At 38.9% G+C, this 19305-nt stretch overlaps 1 protein-coding gene across 1 annotated transcript in view; it reads left to right on the top strand.

Moving 5' to 3' along the window:
- MDN1 (midasin AAA ATPase 1) overlaps nt 1-19305 on the top strand; it is a 122187-nt gene that overhangs the window by 40705 nt on the left and 62177 nt on the right. Inside the window, exons 37-49 of the mRNA XM_034408983.3 lie at nt 816-938; nt 1837-2034; nt 2279-2386; nt 2780-2968; nt 4469-4558; nt 4663-4923; nt 7193-7463; nt 7859-8018; nt 9024-9140; nt 9699-9907; nt 10691-10836; nt 12302-12504; nt 16022-16242. Of these exons, the coding sequence (XP_034264874.2) occupies nt 816-938; nt 1837-2034; nt 2279-2386; nt 2780-2968; nt 4469-4558; nt 4663-4923; nt 7193-7463; nt 7859-8018; nt 9024-9140; nt 9699-9907; nt 10691-10836; nt 12302-12504; nt 16022-16242 (2296 nt within the window). The remainder of the gene's footprint in view (nt 1-815; nt 939-1836; nt 2035-2278; nt 2387-2779; nt 2969-4468; nt 4559-4662; nt 4924-7192; nt 7464-7858; nt 8019-9023; nt 9141-9698; nt 9908-10690; nt 10837-12301; nt 12505-16021; nt 16243-19305) is intronic.

Raw genomic sequence — 19305 nt, 5'->3', positions numbered from 1 at the left:
GTGCCAGGCAATATGGCTCCATGTGCCACTTCGGGCCATAGGTTCGCCATCACGGCTGTAGGCACTGCAGATGTTCAGCAAAGTTGTCCAACTTTTTTTTTTCATCTCAAAACTGTCCCTAGCATTTGAGTGGCATGCTAAGGATCACATTCCCAAAGTAGAGGATTGAATCCGGACATAATTTAAAATTTTCATTTGATCTCGTGACTAGGGTGCTGTCCTAGAAACCAGAAGACTAGGTTTCTAGTTCTGCTTCAGGCATGAAAGCCAGCTGGGTGACTTAGGGCCGATCACTGTCTCTCTTAGCCCAACCTACCTCACAGTGTTCTGAAGAAAATAAAAGGAAGGAGTATTAAATATATTCTCCAAGTAGAGTTACTTAAAAAGTAACAAAGTTGGGATAAAAATCAAATTGTTGAGTTTTTTAAAAAAATAATTGGACTTGGCACAATTACTGTCTAACTTTTAATTACCACAGTCTTAAAAATTAGAAGTTGGTAACAACATTTTGAAGTTTCTGGACATTGCAGCCAAGGTACATGGAATCTTCCGAAGTGTTGGCTGCAATGTCCAGAAACTTCAAAATGTTGTGACAACACATGCAAAGTCAGCTAGACTGGAATACTAGTGCATTTGTGTGTGTATGATATTCATTGATTTTGGGGGCGGGGGGGGGTAGATTTTTTTTTTGTTCCAATAGAGTATTACTGATTATTTTTTGTTTGTCTCAAAATGTTGCATGCTTGGATGGATTGTTTTTTAATTGTCACCAGTTCATATTTGTAAAGCTTGCCATCTCTCTTCTTGTTTATCAGGATATAACAGATTTGTTTGGCACAGACCTGCCTGTTGAAGGAGGCAAAGGTGGGGAATTTGCCTGGCGTGATGGACCATTGCTTGCAGCACTGAAAGCAGGACACTGGATTGTATTAGATGAAGTGAGTACAGCTTACGTTTATATAATATATGTTGGAGAGCCTTAACAATATATGGGGAAAGTCTGTCTGTCTGTCTATATATATATAGTCTTTCCCCATATATTTTTAAGGCTCTCCAACACTGGAGGGTGGGACTGCTACATGGAAGGTACCTGAAGTATTATTCCTCCCCCCCGCCCCCCCAAAGATGTAATAGGACAAGCAGAAACCATTGGGAATGGATGGTCCTGCAAATTACCTCATTGCAAGCCATGTAAGGCTTTAAAAGTGATAACGAGCATTTTTCATTGCACCTGGAAACCTACAGGGATCCAGTTAGCTATGCAGCAGCTATGTTCCTGCTGCATCTACACCATATCATTGTCACTGAATTAGAGAGATCCAAGCAAAAGTTTTGGATGAAGTCAATATTTTTTTTTTAATTTGATTTATATGCCGCCCTTCTCTGGAGACTCAGGGCGGCTTACAATGCGCTAAGCATATACTTTTGTATATTTATATAAAGTCAGCTTATTGCCCCCACAATCCGGGTCCTCATTTTACCTACCTTAGAAAGGATGGAAGGCTGAGTCAACCTTGAGCCTGGTGAGATTCGAACTTACAGTAATTGCAGATAGCTGGTGTTAATCACAGTCTGCTGATGTCAGTCTTTTAGTCTGCTGAGCCACCAGGCCCTTTTTATTTTATTTTGTTTTATTTTAATCCCGCCTTTATTACTTCATAAGTAAATCGAGGTGGCAAACATATGTAACACTCTTTCCACTTCCTGTTTTCCCCACAACAACAACCCTGTGAGGTGGGTTGCACTGAGAGAGTAACTGGCCCAAAGTAAATTCATATTGTATGATTTTTTTAAAAAAGGGAATGTAACCTTTTTATGTTGATATGTCTTAAATAGCTGAACTTGGCTTCTCAGTCAGTGTTAGAAGGCCTGAATGCCTGTTTTGACCACCGGGCAGAGATTTATGTACCTGAATTGGGGATGAGTTTTCATGTTCAACACAAGATGACAAAGATCTTTGGATGCCAGAATCCTTACAAGCAAGGAGGTGGCAGAAAAGGATTACCTAAGTCATTTCTCAACAGATTCACACAGGCAAGTTCATAATTTCTTCCATTGTCCCTTTTGTTCTAACATTTTTTAAAAAATAAATATTAATTACACCATCTAGATACACTTGAATGCTAAATTTTTGATAATTTTGTGGTAAGGTGTTTTTATTTAAATACATTGCTGGAAGTCTTTGTTAAATTCAGCATTGCCAAAGAAATTATATCTTTAGAATACATGTGTCTTCTGTATATAATAATACTTCCCCACCCCCTTAAAAATGACACAGGTTTATATAGACCCACTTTCTGCATCCGATATGGAATACATCGGGAATACCCTTTTTCCAGCCATTGACAAGGAAATAATTGAGAAGATGGTTGAATTCAACAACAAGGTAAATATAATGCCTCAAACTGTGATACGATAAATAGCAATAACCCTTAGACTTATATACTGCTCCACAGTGCTTTTACACACCTCTCTAAGCAGTTTACAGAGTCAGCATATGGCCCCCAACAATCTGGATCCTCATTTACTAATCTCAGAGGGATGGAAATCTGAGTCAACCTTGAGCTGGTCAGGATTGAACTGGCTGTGGGAAGAGTTAGCCTGCAATACCGCATTCTGACCACTGCGCCACCATGGCTGAATGGGGAAGAATGAATAATAAACTGAGATTCTTTATGTGTTAGATATAATGCTGGGGTACGGCCTTCTAATATACAGTAGTTTTAAGTTCTGAATCATATTGGTATTTGTAATCCTTTGAATTGGTACTTTTATTTAGATTGATCAAGAAATTACAATCGAGAAGAAGTGGGGACATAAAGGTGCACCTTGGGAATTTAACTTGCGTGACCTTTTCCGATGGTGTCAGCTAATGCTTATAGACCAGTCACCTGGGACTTATGACCCTGGCAAACACATGTTTTTGATCTATGGAGAAAGAATGAGAACAAAAACAGACAGAGAAACGGTAAAAAGCGGAAATAATTTTATTTGCTTATTTTAGGATTTTGCTTTAATAGCTTTTATATCTGAATATGTCATACTGTGTTCAATTGTATACTTTAAAATGATTTCTGTTACGACATCCATTTTTCCCAAAGCTTGAGTTTAAGTATATGATTTGGTGCATTGGGTACATAATAGAAAGAATCCCATACAGCATCTATTTCTCAAGCTGGTGCTCACGGGATATATTGGAGCAATTCAAGAATGGTTAACATTGACTTGAGCCTGAGATCTGAATCTTGCTAAGGAAGCCCTTGCTGTTTGGCATTTTTTATGGTTCTGTCTTATGAGGGATGCTGTTCAATACCTACCGTATATGAAATCTCTTGGGGAAAGTCATTCAGAGCTTTAGAGCTAGATGCCATCAATACATTGGTGACAATTAATTTTAGAGCCCTTTGCCATTCAAGTTCACAGAAATGGATCATTGTTTTCCTTTCATTATTACCTAAATTTACTCTGGGGAGAATGAGCTCAAATTAAATCTAGATAAGATAGAAGTAGTATTGGTAAAAAGGAAACTAGACTTGGAGATTGAGGTTCAGCCTCTTGCAGATTATACCAATTAACAGTCTCTGTAACGAGTATAGAGTATGGCCTTGAAGAACAGTGAAGATCCGTTGCCTTGGCAACAGTCAGATAAACAAGGTTTGAGCCTAGACAAAAATGATGCAGGCAGCTGCCCACCCCCAATTCATGTGAAGATAAAAGAAGGAGCAAGGGAAGCATATTCAGACTTGAAAGGTTCTGCTACTATAGCTGTTCTAATAAAAGTAGTGTTTGGTCTACAAAGTGCCTGTTTCTTAGTCTGGTCTATCTTGCTGGATTGACATACTCCCCATACAAGAATAAGCCAGTAGTCTAGAATGTCCCCTGATTCTTAGTTGTAACTCTGGTAATGAGTGCATTTGTACAATTAAAGCTGCTGTGCTAGCCCCTGATCTTTCAATGTCTACAAAAGGTAGATGTGTTTCTATGTATATATGCAAGTATATGTTCACTTGCATCATGGAACTTCCAGAACTTCATCTGATGATAGGGTGATTGAGGTCTTGACTGTCTTCTTCCCAAGCTTTGCCAATTTATCTGAGTTATGATTTGAGTGAATAATTTACAGATTATGCAACTCCTTAGATCCTTAAAAATCAGCCTTTAAAATTATTCACTATTCTGTGCCAGTTACACTTCATACGCTAGTCTCAGATGAGCATAGTCAAATTTTACTCTCTCTGCTGTAGAATGTCTGGTAATAAACAACCTCAAGTGTTAAAAGTAACACAGATTACTTTGAATCGGGTGGTTTTAAAAGTCTGCACCAGGATTACATACGGTCCTTTTGGGAAAGAGAAGTTTTGGATAAAAACATCCTGTAATAGTTCATAGGAAGATTGTAGGGGGGAAAATGAACATTGATTATTCAATATGAATGATTTGGTTGCTTCTTTTTTTTTTATCTATTTAGGTAGTGTCTCTGTTCAAGGACATTTTTGGGCAGAATTGTAACCCCTATACAGGAAGTAGGCAATTCTACATCACACCTTATGACATTCAGGTAAAAGGAAATAAAGACTATTACTATTGTAGAATTATTTTGTTTACCCTTCTATTTCTCCCTGTTTTCATATGAAAGTAATGCTATTTTTGTTTTTCCCAAAGGTTGGCTACTCAGTCCTCTCCCGCGCCAATTATGTCCCGCCTCCAGGTAGAAATCTGTCACTTCTCCACCATTCACTACAGCCCCTGGAAGCCATCATGAAATGTGTACATATGAGCTGGATGGTAATCTTGGTGGGCCCAGCTGCTTCTGGCAAGACCAGCCTGCTTCAGTTACTGGCATATCTAACAGGCCATCAGTTAAAGATTATGCCAATGAACAGTTCCATGGATACTACAGAGCTATTAGGTGGATTTGAGCAAGTAGGTGTTTACTCTTTTTTTTTTTTTTGCAGTTCTTATTCATTTTTAAACAAAAATAAGATTAATACAAATAGAGCTTCCCTACTATCTATGGATAGAGAAGGAACAGGTAATTTTTTTAAAACTGGGAGTGGGGGTAGACAGCCTGCTAGGTGGTGCAGAGGCATGGCTAGTATGCACTGTGCCAAAATTTGGGGGAGGGAGCAGAGAATAGCAATAGCACTTAGACTTATATACCAGTTCACAGTGCTTTAAAGCCCTCTCTAAGCGGTTTACAGTATCAGCATATTGCCCCCAACAATCTGGGTCCTCATTTTACCGAATTGAGAAGGATGGGAAGCTGAGTCAACCTTGAGCCTGGTGAGACTCAAACTGGGGAACTGCCGGCAGCCAGCGGAAGTAGCCTGCAGTACTGCATTCTAACCACTGTGCCACCATGGCTTAATGGTCTTCTGCAAGTTTTAAAAGCCACCGTGGCCCCAAAAACAAGATAGTGTTTTGCTTACTTTTGCAGTAGGAGGGTAGAACTGTCATCTTTATGCTGACTCTGCCTGGAGGAATGAGTAGCTTAAATCAAGTGTCCTTCTTTCTTTATTGACTGGGCAACAGAGATGGGGAGCAATTCTTGAAGTTTCATGTTACCAGCCCAATAGAATCTTATAGTCATTTCCTAAGTCTCTTTTTGACAGAGAAATCTGGGTTCATGTCTTTGGTAGCTTGGGTGGCTGTGTAGTTTCCACAAAAATTAATAGACTCCCACATTCTAACAATCAGCTTACATTAGACGAGAATATTTGTAGCTCAGGGTTGAATGGGGGCGGGGTGTCCTTGGTGCTCTCTGAATTTGGTTGTTTTCTTGCAAAGTTTCATTATCCAACTAGGTAACATTGTCAGTGCTACACATCAGTGCGCTGGTGATATTACCTAGTTGGGTAATGAAACATCTGCAAGAAAACAACAAAGCATAAAGAGGTCCAAGCACCCCACAATAATCTTGCATTAGCCTGTAAGGAAGATGGGAAAATTGGCTAGAAACCCTGAACAGAAGCTGTCCCACCTTAAGTTTTTCTTTAACCTTGTCCATGCTAACAAGGCCAACTACTTCCTTAACTACATATTGTCTATGGAACAATCTACCCCCAGAGATACGAGTGATCTCCGACCTCCGGACTTTTCGTCGGGCCCTAAAAACTTACTTTTTTCAGTTAGCCGGTCTGTCTTGATTTTAGGGTTAGTTTTAAAATTTTGATATTGATTTTAAATTGACAAGTTTTAAATTACGGGCCAAATTTATAAATTATTTTAACTCTATTTTTAACTGTAATGTTATGTATAGATGTTTTTATTTTGGCTGTTCACCGCCCTGAGTCCAAAAGGAGAAGGACGGTATAGAAATTTGAATAATAAATAAATAAATAAATAAATATTGTCAGGTTAGTTCTGTTTGAAGACAGAGCATTCATTCAGAATAAGTAGTTGAACTCCAGTTATAATATGACAGTGGGATGCAACTGTGACTGATGTATTTTTTCCCCATTTTTTATTAAGTTACATAATGTTACAATTCAACTGATATCAGTTAAGCATTGTTCATACATATATACAGATTACATACATGGTGTCTCTTAAATTACTTATTCCTTTTAGTAGTTGCACCATCCCTTATTCCTTCTTTTATTTTATCTTCCATCCACTTATACCACCCTTCCCACACCGTATAGTACTCCGAATTTTCATCATCATTTAACTGATATGTTAGTTTACTCATCTCAGCGCATTCAAATACTTTTCTGATTATATGCTCTTCCGGTGGTAGGCCCTTTTCTTTCCAATATTGTGCATATATTAATCTGGCAGCCGTAATAATATGTATAATTAGGTACCTCTTTTTTTTTTTTTTCATATGTCCTTTTTAGTATTCCCAGGAGAAATGTTTCAGGCGCTAAATCAATGTTTTCCTCAATTATTTCTTGTATCCATTTTCGAATTTTTTTCCAATATTTCATCGCTTCGGGGCATGTCCACCACATGGAAGAAGGTACCCTGATGGTGGCCACATTTCCAACAATTTGGATTTGTATTTGGGTAAATTTTTGCTAACCTTGTAGGGGCTAAATGCCACCTGTATAACATTTTATATTGATTTTCTTTGTATGCTACTGCTCTCGTCAATTTGTAGTTCTTGTTCCAAATTATTTCCCAATCATTCAGATTTATACTATGCCCGATGTTTTTTGCCCAGTGACTGATGTATTAATATCTTTTGTAGGCTGACATCATTCGGCCGTGGAAATTCTTACTGGAAAAGGTAGAGAATGTTGTCAGCACCCTTCTAAGAGACAGTCTCCTCCTCAATACCATGTGCCCGGAGGATGCTGAAGTTGTCTTGCGTGCCTGGAGCAATTTCATTCTTAATTTCAAACCCAAATCTCTTGGCGAAGGGAATCAAAATATAACCATTGAACTGGTGAATAAATTGGAAGGAGTGCTTGTGCTAGTCCAGAGACTCAATACCAAGATCAGCTCATTTTCAAAGACAGGTATGCAGGAAAGTCAAAGCCTTTTTAAATATATAATATTAATATAGAATTTATAATTGTGTGTGTATGTGTGTGTGTACGCGCACGCATTTTGTCTACTTGTTTTGAGCATTTATTTGAGGAGCCAAATTTGCTGCTTTATTGCAACTATTGCAGTTATGAAGAATAATATACTTTCTTAAAGTCATTATTCTATGTTTTCAGTTCAACTTCCTAGCAATTACAAATTCAAATGAAAATAAGAATGATGGTTAACCAAAATGTTATATATAAATGTGTGTTTTCCGTGATCAACCGTTTTTAGGGCTAATGTTTGTAAATGTTGAAGGGCAGCTTCTTGGTGCATAAATAAATAAATAAATATTGAAACCTTTTTTTGGCTACTCTCATTCTAGGATTTTCAACACTTGTAGAAGAATTTCGTCACTTCAAGTTGCAAGTAGTTCAATTTATGAATAGCCATAACCATGGGACTTTTGAATGGGTTGATGGGATGTTAGTTCAGGCTTTAGAGGCTGGAGACTGGCTTCTAATGGACAATGTGAACTTCTGCAGGTAAAATTACTATAGGAATTACAGGGTTTGTTTTTACTTACCATTGTAAAAAAAAGCAGAGAATGTCAACTACAGATATGATGTATCATTAAGACTTGCTAATATTGTTATATAACATCAATCCAGTTCTTAACAAGATTTTTATTTCAGGGGGGAAAAAACCCACAAAAAATTGGGCTGGGTCTTTTTTGTCATAATGCTGAACTGTGAATTAATTAATTGTCTCTGACACAGGCTAGTTAAATTAAAGACCTAGAAGAATTTGAACTGAGTCCCTGTGTAGATAAAGAATAAAATAATAAGTTTGCTGCTGTTTTCCTGATCTCAACCTCTCCATTTCTAGTGCAATTTAGATAATGATTCATATGGGGCTTAATCTGTTTTGCCTCAAAAGATCCTTGATACCAGATTATTCAGCACATTTGATCTCACATCTGTCTTGCATTTTATAGAAAAAAATCTGAAACTATTTTATATTTGCTCACACCCCTGTTATTCCTGTATAATGCAAGCTGGCACATATGTATAAATTATTGAACTAAGATGCTCATTCCCAACATCACAGATGTCTTGCTAGGTAGATGGGATCTTATTCCTCCAAGGCACATGTGATTATTTTATAATCACATTATAAAATGTGGGTGTAGGTGGGTTCTACTTCCCTTTACTACCGGTTTGCAACGGGGCCATGCGCTCGCTTCGCTCGCATGCGTGTGTACTTTTCTGCGCATGTGCAGAAGTGTTCTGATGACGTTGGGGTCGGTGGGCGGAGCCTCCCGCCGGTTTTACTACCGGTTCTATAGAATCGGTGCGAAATGGGGACAACCCAACACTGGCACATAGAGTAATAAAATTCACCAGGGAATAAGCTGATAAATGATTAAAAATGGTAACTGATTTCTGTTTCTTAAAAACAAAAGATCTGTATTGTTTCCTCGTGAATTTGTTTTGAACTCATTTCATAACTTAACTGAGATTGCTGTGGTTTCCCTTTTTAACTTGCAGCCCTTCTGTGTTGGACCGCTTGAATGCTCTGCTTGAACCCGGAGGAGTCCTGACCTTGAGTGAAAGAGGAGTGACAGATGGAGTAACTCCCAGTGTTGTTCCACACCCGAATTTCAGGTACTGTACCTAATCTCTTAGCATTTGTAGAAATGTCTTTTGAATTAATAATTCCCATCTTTTATAAATATCCCTTTGAAAATAGATATAGAGTTGGGTTTCATTCATCTTCTAGGTGCACAGAGGATCATTTTTATTAGAGATCTTTTACGATTCACAAGCACAGAAACAGAACAGAAAAGTCAATTTGGTCTAGTAGTTAAGCCACCAGGCCAGAAGAAGGAAGCTGTGGGTTCTGCTATTAAAATTGGAGCAGAAAACCACTGTCAAATCATAAAATCTTAAATAATGACCCAAATGGAAAAAAAATAATTGCCTGTTTTTACATTAAGCAACGATGGGGTTATAGCCTAAGCTGTAGTATCAAACACACCAAATATATACAAGCACTTTGGATTGGTGGGAGGAGCGATTTAGAAAACTACTGTGGAGGCTGCTTTTACTAAGCATCATGGGCATGTGTCTTACGAAGTTCTTGAGTTGTCTCTTTTCCTACTGCGTCTCTCACTCTGTTTTAACAGCAAAATATGATGCTGGATGTTCTGTTTTTGTTAATAGACTTTTTCTTTCAATGGATCCCGCACACGGGGAAATATCCCGAGCCATGCGGAATCGTGGCGTTGAAGTCTATATTCCAGGAGACACTCATGAAAGTCCACTGGATCCTCATGATGTGAAGCTGCTGTTGCATGGCCTGGGGCTGTTGGGAAATGGCATATGTGATACGCTCATAGCTGTGCACACAGAAGCCAAGGAAACTCTAGCAGGTGAGATGTGCATATCGTAACTTGACAGAGGATGGATAAATTTATTTTCTTTAGATATGTTTGAGCACGGGCATCAAATTTGCAGCGTCACGTTGCCATCATGTGATGTTTCACGACATTTTTCCTATTCGCGGAGCTGGGGTGGGCGTGGCCTGCGCATGACGCATCCGGTCCATGGGCCACAAGTTTGACACCCCTGGTTTTGAGGATTCTTAGACCAGTATGAAGCGCATTGTATAAGCTTTTAATCAGTGCAGAGTTCTCACTTGCGTGCAAATAACCAGGCTCAAAGGTTTGTTTATAATGCTGGAAAAGATGGAAGGAAAGAGAAGAAAAGGACAACCAACAGGGGCAGTGGGTACAATACTGGAAGAATGAACTAGTTTGGGGAACAGAACCTCCTGGAGAAAATCTAGCTATGTGGTCGTCATTAAAGGAATCAAAACCATCTTATTAGCACATAATCAAGTTACTTATTTTGCTGTTCAGAAATGAAACATGTATTTGTTTATATTGCTTTTAAAACAGTAACAAAAAAAGAGAAAGACAGAGAACAAAACACGAAGATAATTATGTTAGAAATACTTTTGCAAAGAAAAGGGGGGAAAAAACCACATAAAAAGTGCTTTAAAAGAAAAAGTTTTTAAAAATACAACAAAGAAAAAAGGAAAAACAATGTAATTTACCATTTCGACAGTAAATAGTTACAATCCTCTATATATTTAATGCAAATACTCTTCAAATGCATACATGCTCACCGGATGGTGACGTTTTGCTTTTCAGGTTCCACATATAGTCTTTCAACTCTGATCCACACGGCCACACTGATTGTGCAGCGGTTGCACCGAGGACTTGGTTTAGCAAAGAGTTTCTATAAAGCATGTTGGGAGGTTTATGCATCTGCACAGCAGTCCCCAAAGGACAAAAAGGTAATCTGCTTTCAGATACAATCTGGTTTGTAGAAGAAAATCAAAGAATTTACTCGTTTACAGTGGATTCCATGTTTTCACAAACATTAACTCTCATACACTGAGCACCTGACAAAAATGGATCCAAAAACAAAGCACAGATATTAGCCAAGAAAGCAGAACCTGTTTTTTATTCAAAATTTATTCCAAAGTAGGTAGCATCCAAAATTTCTTAGAATAATTTGAATCCATCTTAAAATGTACTAGACTTTTAAGACTGGCGCAGTAAGAATCGGGTCAGCTGAGTATTTTAAAATGTATTTCATGAATTTATCCCTATTTCTTCTTAGCATTTAAAAAATTAACCTACTCTGTCTAGCTCTTCTAAAATATTAAATCTATAATGCATTATTGGGATCTCAAACTGAATAATAATAGGGGTACTTCTTGAGTTAAAACCACTATTGAGACTGGAATCTCAGTCGTTGAAGCGAAGCAGTCATTAAATAAGAAGTCACATGACTGGTTGATTCAACTACTGCAATCTCAGCACTTCTGGTTATAGTTGTTAAGTGACCTTAAGATTGTTAGGTGGACAAAGTCCTAGGTAACGAGTGTAGGGCGCTTCAGGGGAGGTGGAGGAGACCCAAGGAGACTCGATGGAGGCTGTCTCTCCACTCAGGAGCTATAAATCCTCCCTGCCAAAGTCCAAGCAGGATTTCCAGCCCAAGTGGAGAAACACACTTACGTGGCCTACATCTTCTCCATGCCATCCCCCCACCAAACACCTGCCCTTCTTACCTTACTGTGCTGTCTTTGCTCAGGAGCTGAAAATTCTGCTTGGATTTCAGTTCCTCATCTCTGGGGGCTGGCTGAAAGAGTTCCCTGTGAAGGGATTTTAGCTTCATGCAAGCAGATATGAAGGATTTGAGCTCCATGTCTGCTTGCATAGATCTGAAAATCTTTGACATGAAATTCTTTCATTTAACTCACCCCGTCCCATCCCCAAAATGAATCTTTTTGGCAAGCAGCAGCTTGTAACCTTCCCTGCCAGCTTACCCATTGAGTTTCTGGGGAAGCCAGCAGAGAGCAAACAGCAAGTCTACAAATACTGATCATGTATTGTTAATCAGTAATAAGCGTGACCAGCTTGCCAAGCAATCAAAATGCGATAATATAACTGCAAAGGGGAAGTGGGGTGAGATTTTGCAAGCTATATTGTCTTCTTGCAGATGTTTCACTACCAAACTAGGTAACATCATCAGTGATAGCAGGAAGTGAGGTTTGCTAGGGCCTCTGCAAGAAGCAACCAAGTTTAGAGAGCACCAAGGACCCTGCAGAGGAATTGTGTTTGTGCCGAAGTAATGTTACTTAACTCTTAATTTTCAGAGAGTGCAACGAAAGCACTTTTGTTTTTCATATTTTATAATAGAGGAAATGTTGTATAACCTCTTTTGCACCCTCTTTTTGTGTGTCCTTATGTTAGCTTGTGCTTGATTTGATAATGAAGCATGTTTCAGCATTGGAGTCAGATGAAACAAAGGACACTTCTCTCCTTGCCTTGGGTTTATGGCCAGATTCGACCTGCAGTGCTGTGTTTGCAGCTGAAGATTCTCTCCTTTCTACAGTTCATAGTGATGGGCAAGTCCTAGCCTATTGCCTGAACAGACTGAACCTAAAAAGCAACAGGTGGGCAAGAAATGTTTCATTTGGCAATTAAAGGTTAACATTCCCAGGTGAAATAATTCTGGTTGAGGATCATTTGCTGGCTCAGGAGAAAGAACCCATCCCTAATAACTCTACAGCAGGGGTGTCCAACCCTGGCAACTTTAAGATTTGAGGACTTCAACTCCCAGAATTTCCAACCAACTAGGTTGCTAAGGTTGGACACTCCTGCTCTATAGAAACCAGCTGGAATTTTTCTTCAAAAAGAAGTTCACCAGAACTTCTAAACCCTGTACACTATTCAATCAAAACTATATATTTAAAAATCCTAAAGAATACCACTGAACAAGTAGCAAATGGAAAGAAAGAAAAGAAAAATAAAAGGAAAAGCAAGGTGAAACAAAGATAAGAAATAGCACAAAGGTGAGCTTTTTTTTTTAATCATAGGGAATTATATGGAATAACTGAGCTGAGGTGGCGCAGTGGTTAGAGTGTAGTACTGCAGCTACTTCAGCTGACTGCTAGTTCAGCAGATCAGCGGATCAAATCTCACCGGCTCAAGGTTGACTCAGCCTTCCATCCTTCCGAGGTGGGTAAAATGAGGACCCAGATTGTTGGAGGCAATATGCTATTTAGTATACTGTCTTGGGTGTAAGCCGCCCAGAGTCCTCAGAGAGTGGGCGGCATAGAAATACAGTGGGGCTGCTGATGGTAGCCTTTGTTACGTTGGTCCCAGCTCTCTGCAGGTCATTCACTAGGTCCCCCCGTGTCGTTCTGGGATTTTTGCTCATCGTTCTTGTGATCATTTTGACCCCACGGGGTGAGATCTTGCGTGGAGCCCCAGATCGAGGGAGATTATCAGTGGTCTTGTATGTCTTCCATTTTCTAATTATTGCTCCCACAGTTGATTTCTTCACACCAAGCTGCTTGCCTATTGCAGATTCAGTCTTCCCAGCCTAGTGCAGGTCTACAATTTTGTTTCTGGTGTCCTTCGACAGCTCTTTGGTCTTCACTATAGTGGAGTTTGGAGTGTGACTGTTTGAGGTTGTGGACAGTGTCTTTTATACTGATAACAAGTTCAAACAGGTGCCATTAATACAGGTAATGAGTGGAGGACAGAGGAGCCTCTTAAAGAAGAAGTTACAGGTCTGTGAGAGCCAGAAATCTTGCTTGTTGTAGGTGACCAAATACTTATTTTCCACCATAATTTGCAAATAAATTCTTTCCAAATCAGACAATGTGATTGTCTGGATTTGTTTTCTCATTTTGTCTCTCATAGTTGAGGTCTACCTATGATGACAATTACAGGCCTCTCTCATCTTTTTAAGTGCGAGAACTTGCACAATTGGTGGCTGACTAAATACTTTTTTGCCCCACTGTATGAATAATAAAAATAAATAAATAAAATTATGAGTTACATCTTAATAGAAAATACCACGGCTCAGTTTTTAAAACAACATTAAATCTGTATCAAATGGAATCATATAGTTTTATTTTTCCTCTCTGTCGAAATAAAGCAAATTCAAAGGCTGAGGGTTGACAATTTAGTACACAGGCATCTTTCAAGTGTATGTAATCACATAGTTAAAAGTATATTCAAGGCTCCTCATAAATATGTCACATTTCAAGTTTGGGAGATTTATTTTTATTTTTTATTTTATTTTATATTGGATTTCTATACCGCCCTTCTCCCTAAGGACTCAGGGCGGTGTACAGCCAGATTAAAAAAAACATGCAGAACAAATATTAAAAACAATTAAAAGATATATAAATTTGGCCCAATTAAAACTCATTTACCAATTAAAAACGTTTAAAACATTTAAAAACAGTTAAAAATTTCATCTTAAGCCAGCCCGGCTTGTTTAAATAAATGGGTTTTAAGGGCGCGACGGAAGGCACTGAGGTCTTGGATTCTCCTTATCTCTGGGGGGAGCTGATTCCAGAGGGTAGGTGCCCCCACAGAGAAGGCTCTCCCCCTGGGGGTCACCAGCCTACATTGTCTGGCTGATGGCACCCCGAGGAGGCCCTCTCTGTGGGAGCGCACGGGTCGATGGGAGGTCGTTGGTAGCAGCAGGCGGTCTCGAAGATAGCTAGGCCCTATGCCATGGAGCGCTTTGAAGGTGATAACCAACACCTTGAAGCGCACCCGGAAGACAACTGGGAGCCAGTGCAGCTCGCGCAGGAGCGGTGTTACATGGGAGCGCCATGCTGCTCCCGTCACTACCCGCGCTGCTGCGTTCTGGACCAGCTGGAGCCTCCGGGTGCTCCTCAAGGGGAGCCCCATGTAGAGAGCGTTGCAATAGTCAAGGCGAGAGGTGACGAGGGCGTGAGTGACTGTGCACAGGGAATCCCGATCAAGAAAGGGCCGCAACTGGCCTTCTTTGTTGAAGATATACTTCTTTGTTGAAGATATACTTCAACAAAGCTGTCAACAACAAAACTTAAGGCTGTCAGGACTGCATTGTGCCTCGCATTTGTAGATTTCCCTGACATTGTAGCCATACATTAAGTAAGTAAGTAAGTAAGTGATTATAGGTTTGAAACATAATTAGTTCTCCAAAAGAATGTGTGGTGAGGATACAGGGAAGGCTGATATCATTGGTCCTCTTCTGCCTGAAATGATAGCCTTCCTTCGTACCAGCCCTGAAGTGTATTTAAAATGGCACTTTAATTCTGTTAAATGTATATGTGACAATGAAATACATGTTTCAGGTCCTGCTTTGGGGGAATCACCATATAATTATGGAACCCATGCCATGCACTTCAGATAAGAGTGTAGGTGTGAATCAGAATGGGAGGTGGTGTGTCTGTGTGAATGTCCCGAAAAAAAGGGGGGGGACTTTTATATGTTCAGTTTCAAATGCAGAATCATCTTCAAAGTGATGTTTTAGCTCTGTGAAAGCCTCTGTGTGGTTAATTATAGGTATGACAGAGCCTTCTCCCTGGATAGTTGCATGCAGAGATGCCTGGGAAGGATGTTATCAAGGGAAAGGGGAAATTGACATCCTTCAGACTCTCCTCACATATGATGGTTGTTATCTAATAAGACATGAAGATGTGCTTTTAAAGTAGGATCATAATAAAATACAGATAATATTAAGGCTTTTAGCCCTGTATACACATTATTTCTCATCAGGGTTTTTCTCTTTCTTAATTGTAACTAAGCATTTTGCTTGAATGCAAAATGTAATTAAGGATTAGGTCTCGGATCTTGATGCAATGGGGTTGAAAGCCCTATTTGCTTCTAACCATTTAATATCAACTAATATCTGATGTGGCTATATGTAGTAATTTCTGCCTGTTGGACATTATGCCTTCATTACTGACCAAAATGATTTCTCCTCCTGGGCATTCTCCCAACTGGCTCTGAAGGTTTGGGTAGCATCTTCTCCATCAAATTGGGAGAAATTGCAATGGGAAAGCCATTGGAGAAACCCACTGTTAACGAGAAATGTCTTTCCCAGTCCTTTGGCATTTATATAGAGACGATGATGAGTCCTTTGTATTGTATTGTTTTTTAAAAAAATAACTTCTGTTTCAGGACACTTCCTCTTAATATACGTGACTTTATGAAAATTCTGTGGTCTGCAAATTCAGATTGTCTCAAATTTGCTGCAGTAGAGATGAATGAGTCCTGGGCGGATGACTTAGAAGTTCTTTCTGCAGCTGTTAAGTTATTCATAGAGAAAGCCACTAATCAGGACTGGACACTCAGAGTTGGATGGCTTAATCAGATAAAAAAGAATTTAGCTGAAGTACCTGGTAAGTATCAGCTCTTACCTTCTGCTGAAGAAAAGCTGATTGCCGTGTTTGCAGTGCTGAAAGACTGCCTGTATTGAGGGAGGGAGGGAAGGATATTATCCTGATAATTTGATACCTAGAATGAACAGGTAAAATAGTTATCAAATGGAATGAATTAGTATATTCTGACAAATACATTCTGGCAAAATAAATGTGATTTAGCATTATGTACAAGCCAGACAATTGAGTTTTTCTCCTTTCTAATTTTTCATTTTAAAAAAATCCACTCTTTGGAAGAGTTTCCTTTTCAGGCATCCTTTTTTAAAATTTTCTCAAAGAAAATGTCCTTACTTTTCCTGCCTTACTTGTATTTTCAGAGAACTTTTCTAAAAGAAAAGTTGGTGTTTTATCTCTTTCCTTCTCATAATGAGAGCCTCTCTTTAACAAAAGCACAAAAAAGGAAACACAGCAGGTCAGATGTAGGAGAAGAAAATTGTGAGCTGTCAGGGAAGCTCCTGTTATGAGTCTCCCCAGCACACCAGTGCAGAGAGCGTGCTGGCAGCTGCAGTCACTTTGGTTCTCTCAGTTGAGAGGGATAGTAAAGCTGCTGCTGTTTTCTCCCCAGTGCAGGTGAACAGTTTCATACAAAAAGACAGTACCTGAGTTTTCCCTAAGCTCTCTACTTAGTGAGTGAAAATTGAAAACTTACATAATACAGATTTTCAGATAGCAGCCAAAAAAAAAAAAAATGCAGCCTTTTCATTAAAAAGCTTGTGAAGAAAGCTGTCTTCTTTTTCTGAATCATTCATTCTCGGGCAAAGGTTTTGCTCCAGGAACTGCCTCATTTACATTCAGTGTCTTTTTCAAACATAGTACACATTCAGTGACCACTGCTAGGATTGGCAACTGTTAGATGAGATAGTCACTAAACCACAACTATGTTTATATCTTAATTCAGCTGTTCTTTGCTTTATAGACCTGTGAAAGTCGTAAAAGCAATGGTGCAAAGTTTTTTTTTTTCATCATCATCATAGTTATGAACAGTCCTTAAATGAGGACTACGTGTACAGAATTCAGTTGATTCCAATATTACTGATCAGCCACTGCATAAAGCATCAACTGCTTCCATAAAAAAATAGATACCTATCTCCTTGTCTCGTTCCTCCCTTTCCCCTTTCAAATGTAATGGAAGTTTATAAAGTCAGAATAAATGTAAACATAAGAGAAGGTGTTTCTGCATCTTTCTCCATCTTCCCCAATTATTAAATATTTGTTGTCATTTCCTGAACAGCAAAGTCCGTCATCTTCCCCACTTTAAAGTCAAAATCTGCTTTAGCCATGAACTACCCTAGAGTCCAGTTCCACCTTACCTCAAAGTTTCTAGACCCAACCGCCCGATGATGTCAGCACATTAGCTGCCACAAAACAAGCTGACATTGTTATAATAAAAATACGTTCCTTAGGCCATAAGAAATTCTTATCTTTTCTATGGTAGTGAAATACCATAACGAAAAGAAGTATTTCTTCTTGTTCTTCAATTTCTCCTTCTTCAATTTCTTCTTCCTCCATTGTGGATTCCAGAGATTGCTTTCTGTACAAATTCCTTCTGGTCTGATTTGTAGAGGTACCCAAAACTTTATGTTTTTCGGTTGTCCTCAGTTTTATGGGTTCACACCTTTAGGCTCATCAGAGATTTTCATTCCGCATTGTATCTCAAAAAGATACAAGGCTAAGGAGCCTTGGTAGTGCAGCGGACTAAAGTGCTGTTAAGTAACATTTAGCTTCCAGCTGCCTGCAATTACTGCGAGTTCAAATCTCACCAGGCTCAAGGTTGACTCAGCCTTCCATCCTTCCGAGGTAGGTAAAATGAGGACCCAGATTGTGGGGGCAATAAGCTGACTTTGTATAAAAGAACACCGCTTAGGTGGGGCCGAAAGCCCTACTAAGCAGCAGGGTGGATTTGATTTAAATCGAGTTGATTTAAATCACAATTTAAATCATGATTTAAATCACTAGTAAAAAGGCTTGATTTAAATCAACTCGATTTAAATCATAATTTTTAAAGAGCAACTGTCATCTCTGCTACTCCTTTGACCCACTGTTGACTCACCGATAGTCCCAGTGCTGCAGAATATATAGCCTCATGCTACATAACTAAGCTCCATTTCATGCTGAATAAACTAAATTATTTATGTATCTTAAATAGAAAACTATCTTACGATAGATTTTTACCCCAAAAGTTTTTTATTAAAATAAATTAGATAAAAATCAAAAAAATCTGATTTAAATAAAAAAAATCTGATTTTTTTTGATTTTTTTAAAAAAATCATTGACTTTTATCCACTCTGCTAAGCAGGTATATACAAAAGTATGAAGGCTATTGCTTAACACATTGTAAGCCGCCCTAAGTCTCCGGAGAAGGGCGGCATATAAATCGAACCAATACATACATACATACATACATACATACATACATACATACATACATACATACATAAATAAGTTTTAAGCAGTGTCTGAGTCACTGATGCTTTCTTTTTTTTATATTAAAAAAAATACATTTTGCATTTTAACAGTTTTCTTGGTGTCAATCATGTACAGAACTGGAGTTTTCTGGAAAGGGTATAATAGGAAAACATGCTGGATGATTCTTTCCTGAGTAAATAGAAGAATTTAACATAGTGGTGAAACAGCATTATGATTCCATTCTGTGGAAGAAGGGTTGACGCTCTCCTCTTGGCAGGAAGCAAGTTTGGGTGGCCTTCTGAAGCTCTCCTGTTGGAATCTCCCCTACCCCCCCCCCATCCCTTGCACATACAGGTAGTCCTCAACTTATAACACAATTGAGCCCAAAATTTCTGTTGTTAAGTGAGACATTTGTTAAGTGAGTTTTGCCCCATTTTACGACCTTTCTCACCACAGTTGTTAAGTGAATCACTGTAGTTCTTAAATTCGTAACCTGGTTGTTACGTGAATCTGGTTTCCACATTGACTTCGCTGGTCAGAAGGTGGCAAAAAGGGATCACGTAACCCTGGGACGCTGCTGTTGTCATGTATAAGCCAAGCACCTGAATTTTGATCACA

Source organism: Pantherophis guttatus, chromosome 1, assembly GCF_059756535.1.
Source record: "Pantherophis guttatus breed Tessera chromosome 1, ASM5975653v1, whole genome shotgun sequence".
Taxonomy (NCBI): Eukaryota; Metazoa; Chordata; class Lepidosauria; order Squamata; family Colubridae; genus Pantherophis; species Pantherophis guttatus.
Note: the sequence above shows the minus strand (reverse complement) of the source record. Positions and strands in the feature narration are given on the sequence as shown.